Source organism: Propithecus coquereli, unplaced genomic scaffold, assembly GCF_000956105.1.
Source record: "Propithecus coquereli isolate 6110/MARCELLA unplaced genomic scaffold, Pcoq_1.0 Scaffold75, whole genome shotgun sequence".
In the NCBI taxonomy this organism is placed as follows: Eukaryota; Metazoa; Chordata; class Mammalia; order Primates; family Indriidae; genus Propithecus; species Propithecus coquereli.
In genome coordinates this window covers 3,985,257-3,996,597 of record NW_012153618.1, presented here as the reverse complement: position 1 = coordinate 3,996,597, position 11,341 = coordinate 3,985,257, and the positions used below count along the sequence as shown (strand labels likewise).

At 37.7% G+C, this 11,341-nt stretch overlaps 1 protein-coding gene across 1 annotated transcript in view; it reads left to right on the top strand.

The window, feature by feature from the left end:
• Nucleotides 1–11,341, top strand: part of CNTNAP2 (contactin associated protein-like 2) — a 1,798,324-nt gene that overhangs the window by 966,328 nt on the left and 820,655 nt on the right. Inside the window, exon 11 of the mRNA XM_012662081.1 lies at nt 295–414. Within this exon, the coding sequence (XP_012517535.1) occupies nt 295–414 (120 nt within the window). The remainder of the gene's footprint in view (nt 1–294; nt 415–11,341) is intronic.

Here is an 11,341-nt window from a genome sequence, read left to right as displayed (position 1 = left end):
ATAAATAATTATAAATATTTTTTTCAGTGATCATCAGTCCCAATGAAACAAACATTACCTTTAACGATTGATTGTTTTAGTCCTAACTTTAATGTTAGGAACTTGCTGGGTTAGGTCAGAAATGCCTATGTAGAAAGAACCAAGCCATGAATTTAAATTTAGAGAAATGAATGTTCATTCTAGCAAGAGGAAATACTCCTAAATAGTGGTTTGCAGGTATCTGATATGTTCCCGGGGCATTTACCTAGGGAGCCGTTTGTTTTGTGCTGTGCTCACGTAGGTCATTTCTTCCAGCCATCTACGAGCCTTCCTGTGAAGCGTACAAACACCTGGGCCAGACGTCCAATTACTACTGGATAGATCCTGATGGCAGCGGACCTCTGGGGCCTCTGAAAGTTTACTGCAACATGACAGGTACCTGTGTCATATTGATGTTTTATGAAGATTGCTTTTCGATATGTTCAGAATAAACAGTTCCACAGATGGTTTGTTTCTTCAGTGCTATATTCTTATCACAACATTTAATAAGCAAAATAATGCTAGATTTGTTAGGTAAAGTGGTGAAATGCATTGCATTTGTAAAACAATAAAACCTTCTGAAGCTGTATTTTTTTAAAAAATTCTACCTCTGACTTGAACAATTAATAACTGGCATTTTGAAAAGTCAATATGTAGGGAGGAAACCCAGAAAATGAAATTGCAAGGTTGAAGTCCACAGAAAGAACTAGTAACCTAGACTGGGGAAATTTAGAATCGTTACTCAAATATCCTCACTGCCCATGTTAGAGGAAGCATGTAGACTACTCCAGACCTTCCTCTATTCTCCATAATTGTAGGGAAACCTTCTTCAGTACTGAAATCCCATTCTGAGAACAGCAAAAGTTTCCTGAAGCTTTCATGAAATTTATTTGGAGTTTTCTACTTGGGATGAGAATCTAGTTTTTCTTCACTTTCATATTAAATTTTATGAAATGAGAAATGAGATTGTGACTCATCTCAAATGAGATTGTGGACTCTTATAAATTCCCACCGCAATGTGTAAGATGTACAGATCTCTAAGATAAGAGCAGATTTTCCATCAGACATTCGGTAACATCTTACCTGCCAAAAATCCAGATAAGGGTGTGAGGCTTGCACTACTCACTGTCTCCAGAGAAGGAGCAGCATTTGATGTGAACTCCTGAGGCCTGTGATGATAAGGATACTGATGATATGATGTTGCTGATGATGACTGCTACTTGTGACTGTTTACCATGTATCAAGTGCCATGATAATGCTGTAGGTAGACACCTGGGTTTGCACCCTGGTTTCATTAATCACTAGATGTGTAATATCGGGCACCTTTCTAACTTTAATAACTCAGTAAGCCTCAGGGTCTTTATCTGTAAACTGGATTAATAATAATGCCTACCTCATAGCATTATTGTGTGAATGAAACAAGATAATCCACATATGGCTCTTAGCATACTGTCTAACATTTAGTAAACCTTCAAGGTTATCTGGGGGTAAGGTGTTTTTATTATTTTTTAAAGGCTGTGAGAGTTAAAAAACTTGCCCACATCATTAAGCCAAGATCCAAAGTGAGATCTGTTGGGAGCCAATGGTTCTTAGATCTGACTATTCCTCAGAATCGTTTACTGAGGTTTGTTTTGTTTTGTTTCTTTTCCACACAAACTTCTTGGTGCAACCCTGGAGACTTTGATTCAGTATGTCTGAAGTGGAAATTGGGTTGTGCAGCTAGAACTAAAAACCCTGAACAGTACTGGAGGCAAGCAGACCCCAGCACAGAACTTCCAGCAGCATCAGGAAACCAGGCATGGTACAGGATGGAAGGGAGAATTCAGAGGACATGAGTATAGTGTGGAACATGTGTAGAGAAGATGGTAACATGGAAGTTAACATCCCCCAAATTTCCTCCCTTACCGAGAACTCTTAGCATGCACTAGAGAAGGAACCCACTCACCAGAAAGTTTGATGTGAGAGTTTACTGACAGCTGTGCTTATCAACGACTCAGTTTCTTCCATGTTTACTTTCATTTTAAACTTGCTAAAACTAAAGCGCAATCTATGAGGATTTGATTTAATCTATAAGAATCTTGATTTTAGTTTTTCCTAATATATAAAAATATGTAATACAATTAAAGTCAGTTATTAACCTCAAAAGAAATTAGGGCATCCTCGTTGAGCTTAGACAATTGAGAACTTACTTTAGTTATTTTCCTGTATGTATGTCAAAGGAGACAGAAAAACAAACAAAATAAAACCATAACGTATACAATCCTTATGTCAAGAACACACACAAAATGAAGGACTGGTTTACTTTCGGAAGAGCTTACCTTTCATAAAGTGAAGGCTTTGCTGAGAAACGTAAGTCTCGTCTTCATCAATATATCCCTTAAAGAGCGTGACTACAATTAACTCAATATTCCAGATGCAGTTTGAGCAGTAAGGAGCATCATGCAACTTTCTGTAATTAGACTATTTTTCTTCTATACATTTAAGATAGTTATGGACATCAGTGTGTCCAAGGACCCTTGAAGAATCTTGCCTTACAGACCAGCATGCATTTTTTGGGTCTTTACCACTCATCAACACTTCCTTCTTCTGGAAACAACATGGATTTAACATTATCAAGAGATCATGATGCCACAAAGCTTGGCTTGGGCTATATTCCATGTCTAAGAGATATATGGTAAAGAAGAAGAGGCAATGACAGCCTGAGATATTCTATAAAGTCTTGATATATGACTCTAGGTCATGAGAAATTGTATATGCACCCCCAAACATAAAATATGAAAGGAGACAAGGCACTCAAAATGGCAAGGAAGAGAAATGAGCCCTATCAATCAATGCCCCAAAGCTCAAAAGAGATTGGCTCATTCCAAAGAACTGAAATCTCAGTGGCTAGAGCGTGGTGAGCCTAAGAGAGCACTCTGAATGAAGTAGGGGATAGGTGGGAGCCAGAGCAGACCAGCAATAAGAAGTGTAAGGCAGAAAATTTTTTTTTTTATTTTTTCAGTTATATTTCAATTGCAGTGAGTGGGAATCCATGGAGAGGTGTTAAACAGGAAAATGAGATCTTTCTTGCATTTAAGAATCTACCACTTGGGGTGCCAATGAGAGACAGTGTGAAAACATTGGGACCAGTTCTGAAGCTATTGTAAAAATCCAGTGAAGACATGATGCTTCCTTGGACTAGGGTTTAATTGGTAATAAATAGATTCATTTTAGGTCTATTTTGAAGGAAGAATTGTCAGGATTGGTAAAAGATTGGATAGGAATGGTGAAAGATAGACAGTAATCAATACTAACTTATAAACATATGTACTGAATAACTGGATGAATTACAGTGTCATTTAGGAGATGTCAAAAATTAAGTGTAGAACAGATGTAAGGGAAGATGAGGAACTTAGTTTTGATCTAGGTAAATACGAAGTGCTCTGTCTATGCCATCTGAACTGAGATGCAAGTTTTGCAGATGGATAAGCCTGTTTGGGTGAGAGATACGAATGTGCTAATTCTTAGCATATGAATCCATGAGAATTGATAATATCACTTAGAGGCTGATGTAACAGAGAAAAGGCATTTTAGGAAGAGTTCTTAAAAACTCAATGGATAGAGATCAGAGTTCTGGTGACGAAATATTTAACAAGTGTGTGGAAATATGTGTATATGTAATTGAGAGTAAGTGGAGGGAAAGTGTCTTGAGAGCATTTTGGGGGTAAATGGGTCATCCGTGCAGAGGTTGAAATGACTGCTTGGGTCCTAGAAAATGACAAAAAGAGTTGGAGGATGAAGAGTAACTTTGAATCTACGCAAACATAGGGATGCAGTGTTGTACCAGAAGTGTGGCAAATAGTAGCAACTAGGATGTAAGGAACATGGTATGGCCAGAAATCATGAAACTTCTAAGGAGCCTGCATAGACAACGTGGGGGAGCCATGGATTCAGCTACATCCCTTGGAAATTAGGGAGTGCCGGAAATGATAGAGCATTTCCAGTACTGCACGGGGGCCAGCAAAATCTTCCACAAAACAGCTGACTCATGAGCTGAGTCTTGAGGAACAAGTGGGCATTATGGGCTAGGAAATTAGGGGAAGGAAAAATAGCTCTACTTATCAAAGGCTTTGTGTGGAATGCAAAGCAGTTGAAACGTGGTCCTGAAGGGAAAGCAAGCAATTGATGGTTTTCAAGCAAAAGAATAATATAATCATATAATAAGATAATATAATAATATAATCAGGCACTATGAATTTAAAACATCACCTTGGCAGCTGTGAATAAGGTTCTTCAAAGAAGATCCATACATAAGATAGAGTGACAAGTAGAAAACCCCATAGTAATTCAGAAGTTGAAAATGAGACTTAAGGTGGTGGCAATAAAGTAAAACAGGAGGATATTGATTTGATGCGTATTTAAAAAGTTGAGTTGGCCAGACTATTGCTGGTGAGATAGAAAATGCTGAAAGTGGTTCCCAGGTTCCTGCCTTGAGTAACCCCATGGGATAAAGCACAGAAGAGCAGGAGAGAATTAGGACAGTGGTGGGATGCTATGTTGCTTTAGAGCCCTATAATTGGATCAGGTAAACCAGGCCTGTAGGCAGAAACGTTACAGGTTTACTGCTGGACGTTGAAGACATTAATTAATCTCTTTGTCTCAGTTTCCTTGTAAATATGTATTGGAATAAATTGATTTCTACACTGCCTTTCATTCAAAAAAAAGGAAAAAATTTCCATTATTTACCATGAAATGTGAAAGAAAATCACTACTTGCAGTCGAATAATTTAGGGACTGAACGCTCTTATCTCAAATGAGCTCAAATTTACTCATTTCTTGGCCAAGATTTGACATAAATTGGCTCTCTTCGTTTTTTATCGTAAGGCAGTTTTCTACCATGCAATTCTTTTGACTCCCTGCAGTTCAGAGCTACATCGCTTGGAAATTAAGGGGCACCCTAAATGACAGAACGTTTCAAGTGCTGCACAGTTGACATTGAGGAGAGACTATTTTCATTGAATCCTTTGTAGAGGAATTCATCATTCTGTGAAAAGCCAAGACCTGATTTCCTTTTTTAGATCATAGGACACATTATAAAATATGGTCATTGTTATCCTCTCCTTCCTTCTCCATTTTTATCCTCTCTCTGAAAATTTTGTGTTATAATTTTTATGAATGTATACTGTCTTATATATCTATTATTTACCTCCAATTGTATTTTCCCTAATATTTCAGCCTTTTATTTCTATTCTTTTCTGGTGTTTACCAGCTTTCTTTTTTAAGAAACCATGAGCTTTTATTATATTTAAAGTTTCATTTAATTCTTTCTGCTTGATAATTAATAACAATAATAAATAAAACTAGATCCAGCCATTATCCTTGGAACCTTACTGCCTATCTGTAAACCTAAAACAATATTTTTCTTAATATGTTATCCTCTAATTCATGTTTTCTATAACTATTTTTGCATTCATATTTAATTTTTTATAATTTAAATAAGCATCTGTGCTTCAGTGCGTGAAGTTTAAAGTCCAAATAAAGAACCCCTCCTGCATTCTTCCTAGCACAGGCTTTGTAGTTTTATCAAAAAGCCATTAAGCTTGTTTACATAATTTGTGCTTTATAAAGCCCTGGGATTTAGCTGATCAAATTCTATTATCCTCTATAATGGTAAAAGCTGTTCATGTCTTTTTAATCTAATATTTATAGAGAGCTTGTTACTCCAGTTTCTAAACACTTGTACTTAGTAATATTATTTTATTTATCATTTTGCTTTCCATAAGTTTTAGTAGCTCAGTGTGGGCAGAGGGGAAATGAGCCTTGGGGCGGTGGACTTGGACTCTAGTGGAAAGTATCGTAAACCTCCCCATCGTCCACCTCCCCACCCCACAAAGCAAAGCACTTCCGACCCCATAGCACAGTCAGGCACCACGTAACGTTTCAGTCAACAATGGACAACATTAGACTATAATAAGTTATAATACCTTATTTTACTGTACCTTTTCTATGTTTACATATGTTTAGATACACAAATACTTACTATTTGTTTTTTGCAATTACCTGCAATATTCAGCACGCTACCACGTTGTACAGTTTTGTAGCCTTGAAGCAATAGGCTATACCATATATCCTATGTATGTAGCAGACTGTACCATCTAGATTTGCGTAAATGTCCTCTACCATGTTCACACAAAAATTGAATTGCCTTACGACGAATTTCTCAGAACATATCCCTGTCGTTAAGCAACTGGTGACTATATTTGTTTTCTTAGCCGCTTACTATAACACAAACTTATTATCTACCATTTCTGTGGGGCAGGGTATAGGTAAGCTGGGTTGATGTTTCAGTTGTACTAGGCTGAGACCAAGGTGTCAGCCAGGGCTTTGGTTTCATCTGAAACTTGGAATCCTCTTGGAAGCTCATTCAAGTTGTTGATAGATTCAGTTTGTTGTAGTTTTAAGACTGAGGTCCTATTTTTTGTCCTGACTGTTGGCCACAGATCGCTCTCAGCTGTTAGAGGCTGCTCCCAGGCCCCAGCAATGGGGCTCTGCCTGTGCAGGAAGATCTCTCGGACCTCTAGATGCACTTTCCAGAGCTCATCTGACTAGGTCACATCTACCCAGGATAATTACCCATTTGATTAACTCAAAATCAACTGGTTAGAGCCCTTAATTACATCTGCAAAATCTCTTCGCCTTTTCCTTTTAAAGTAGCTCAATTCTAGGAGTGATATCCCATCATATTTGCTGGCCCGGCCTGCATTCTAGGAGAGGGGATGCTGCAGGTGTGCCCACAGTTGGCAGGAATGTTGAAGAATTCTCTTTACTACATCTCCCTATGTGCCTCTGTATAGTCACAATTCCAGCAACCTTTATTCCTGCCTTTTGAAGAACAGTGACACATTCTGTTTGTAAAATATTAAGCTTTACTATTATTAGTCTTATAGTTTTAACATATTATTCAACAAAAGAAGTTTTGATAATAAAGATAAGCAAAAATAAAAATTGTTTACCACCTAGAAATGAGAATTACTAACACATTAGGACGAATATGTTAAAGATTTTATATTTTATGCTTGTAACTACATATATTATTAAGGGCAAACTAAATGCCAGGCATATTCTAAGTATATCACACACATTAACTCATCCGATAACTCACAACGACCTCATAAGGTAGGTAATATTACTAGTATTCCCAATTTTTACATCATGAAATTATACCTCGGAGAAATTAAGTCCTAGGTCACACACATGGTAAATCATGAAACTTGACTTTTTAGCCAGAGTCAGTTTGTAGTTACTGTATGTGGTGGATGTGTTTGCGTGTGTGTATGTGTGTATGTCTATGAGCTCACATGTGTGTAGGAACAGCACTCTTCATTTTAGACTGTAGTATGATTGATAATATGATTTCTGTAATGAGCATGTCTTATTCATAGATCTTCATTATCATCAAAAATTCCCTCCCACAGTTCTAACTCATTATTTGTGGTTTGGACGGCATTTTTGTTATAAACTATTTACTTCTTAATTGTCCAACTAATGCCTTGGGATTTCTAATCAGAGAACACATTTTAAATGAAGTCAGTGTATTACATAAACTATTAAGCAATTAGTACCAATTTAACTACAATAACTTGTACATTTCCTGTGCCTCTAGGTTAATCATCCCTCAGGGTTTGAGCCCAACTTTCAGGATAACTTAAATTCTATCCCCAATACCTACTTAATTTTTCAGTATAAAGTCTTAAGCTAAATCTAACAAAATCTTGTTTGAGAACACGAAAGGATTGAGTGGAATCGTGTTGGGTATCATCCGTAATATTAAACATTATAGTGCCACATTCTTCCCCTTTTTGAAAAGAAACCATTTATTATAGAAATGAGGACACACAGAATTTCCTATTCTGTATTAGGGCTTATTAACATTCGCAAGCTGGGCACTCCTGGGCGTCTAACACCTTTGTTTCCTATCTATCATGCGCCATGTCCCTTCTCTGATGCGTGCGTGGCCTAAACTTAAGCCTCGAGACCCTGGCTTTTTCCATTTTATTCCGTCCACTCATTTTTATTTTTTCTCATCAAAGACATTTTCCCTCTTCTTTCTGCCTCCTAACCTAGTTTGCCTCCTCTGTAGTTAACCTGCACACGGAACAGCGCTCCTTTACATCTTCTTGCAGTCACATCTTCTCCTCTTTGTCGACCTCTCGCAAGCTGTCTTTGTGAGAAACCTTTGTAATCGCTCAGCGACTCCTGCTTCCCACGTTCAGCTATTTCAGTTCCTCACAATCAGTATAAATCTTTGAATTCAATTCTGTTCATACAGCTTCAATTGAAAATCTGGGAACCAACCCACTGATCAAACACAGCCCGTGAAGAACTCTTCTCTGTAACTGATCACCCACTCGCCGAGGACTCCCTTTTGGATCCACGCTCTTATTCTGCAGATGTCTTCTACTTGCCAGGCTTTGTTTGAAATCTCTCCTTCACTGTGCGTCAGTCACAGTGATAGGTTAATGCTGCAAAAGTTCTCAAATGGTTTTGGAAATTTAAGTCAAGAAAAGGAAAGGAAAACTATAAGAGTGAGGACTATAACATTGAGGGGCACACCCCAGGATAGGACCTGGGAAGGGGTGCGGGACCCCGCACACAATCAAGGTGAAGTGACCCTGCATACACCACAGGTGCCTCAGAGATGCTTCTGGAGCTTCCAAAACGGTGCATCGTATGCAAATGTTCCTACCTTCAAATATTGTCACATAGCCTGCCAAACAACATCTTAAACATAAGGTGCTTTTTTTGTACCTTAAAAGCATTATCTGTTTTGTGCAATTTTTCTGCTCAAAACCTGAGAATGGCTTAGCATCATGTATGGTTGGGGACTGTTTTTCGTTTCCTCTGGCATTTCGAGTCTGGAACTTTTGTCTAGTCCACGATAATCAACTCTTCAGACAGGATGGAAAAAAAAAAAAAGAACACACTGGGAAATCCAATTAAGATCAGCACATTGCTTTGTGATAAAAAAAAAAAAAAAAGGACAAACCACAGGAATAATCTCACATTTTTTCACTAGGAATTCTTCTATTTTAGCTAAACTTAAAGCTGATAATGACGGTGTTTCTGTCTCTCCAAAGCCTAGGTGTTTCAGCTGTGTGGGTTACTTTTCATTCCTTCTGAATAAATCAATTTCCATATCAGAATGACCCTGGAAATTTTAGGGAGAGAATCTCATATAGTAGCTAATCTCTTTTTTTATCTTGTATCTCTGTCTAATAACAGCAACCAAAAAAACAATATAATAAAGTGCACCAACACTATCACATACTTGTATGTCGCCTACACTGGCAATATTCAATGTCAAATTTCTTGGAACTGACTTAAACCAGAATCCCTAACGCTCATCAGTGCCTACATAAATGACTACTGCATGAGAGGAAGGTTTCATTAATGAAGAGTGAGAAAACAACTTTGGAAAAAAAATATTCCTGTGGCAGAAGTTGTCAAAAAAATCTCTTTGTTGCATTTTCGTACAGATGACTTCATTAGAGCTGACCTCTCTTCACGTAATTATCTATCTCATACTTTGTTTTTACCCATATTTTTGAACAAACAAAATCAGTACTAAAAAGTGAGACTAGTCAAGAATTTGCTATATCATCCCCCTTATCATCATCACTATTATTCATTTTTTTGCTTTTGTGTGCATCTATTTTATTCTGTCTTCATATGACCCATATTTGACCTTTTTGCTTCTAAGCTCACTTGGTGTAGTTCTAGGTTTCAGGGTTAAGATAAGGCAGCATAATTTTTAGAGGAGAAATGAATGGCCAGTGAATGCCCTCACTGCTGTAGGGAGCAGGACATGGAGGTCAGAGCAGGAAATTTTTAGTATTAGTACACCATAGAGTCTGACATTGCCTACTCTAAGGTTTAAAAAGATTGTGAATTAGTAATGAGCATCTGGCTGACATTTCACTTTGTTCCAGCCTGCACTCTCTGCTCTTTATACCTGGGCACATCATCATCATGGAATTTCCTTCACCACGGCTATATTTACTCATCCAAGAATTTCCTCGTTTCCTTTTATGCTGGAATTGATGCTTCCTATTTCCCATGTTTTTCTTCATTCTAATCTTACTCTAGTTTGGACATAGCACGTCCTTTGGTAGCTTTCTTCTCTCTGAAAGTCGTAAGAGTCTTCTTACTGTCCCAGATGTTCTGAAATTCCATAACAACATGCCTTGGAACAGGTCAATTTCCATCCATTTGCTGGGTGTTCACTTTCACGCTGGCAACTCACGTCCTTAAATTTCCTGTTATTTATCTGTTCATGATTTTGTCTCTTATAACTCTCTGTTCTCTTTTCCTAGAATGCTTTTCATTGTGGTTTTAAATCAAAGAGTTCTTTTTTCTTCTTGAAAAGTTCTTTTTTAGTAGCATTCTGTTGTTGCTTTATGAATGCAAAACTGTCATTATAACCCAAGGATAATAAACATCCTTTTTTCCTTCTTCCTTAAGTTTCCTTAAGTTCCTTTATTCTGTTTGTTTTTCTGTTTTTTTTCCCTGACCTTTGAAGCTTTCCTCAGAGTCCTGATCATTATTAGCAGTGTGACTATTAGGAGAGAGAGGGTCTTGTTGACTTTGAACTTCACTGTAGAGTAACCATACATTGTGGTGTGACCAGCACAGTCCCACTTAATTCTACAGTAATCCTATAGCCCTGATGTAATTATTACCCACTCTCCCTTTTACTCTCAATTGTGTCCAGTGTTTGGATGATAAATTATTTGATCACCTCATTGTAGAGGAGGCTGAGTGGACCAGTTTTTAGACTTTTTCTCACTTGTCAGCATTTTTAGTTTTCTTTACATTGCTCAGATTCTCCATAGTCAAGTTTTTAAATTTCTTGCCTGGAGGTTTCCAATCTGGTTGCCAGCAATCTTGGAACTATTCAAGGGACAGATCTGGGAGCATGAACATTCAGCATTTGGTAAAAATGTAGACAATCCTCATTTTCTGTATAGTTTCCCTGTCCTTTACTATGCCTGGTATTTCTCAATGCAGGGATTCTTTTAGAGAATAAGCCTCCAGTTGTCTACCAGAGTGAGAGAGGAGTAGTCAGTCAGCCCCAAGGCCTAGGGAGATCTCGGATCTATTACCCATCGAATAGCCTCAACCCAATTCTCCTTGCTTTACTCATTACTGAATTTTTCTTGGATTCCATGGGGATTGGATTGGTTCTCATCTTTCCAGACTGTCAAGTTAAGATTCAGCATTCTTAGAGTTACTAGGTGAAGTAGCATGTGTCCATGTTCTTTCCATCCTCCAAAATTGTATTGCT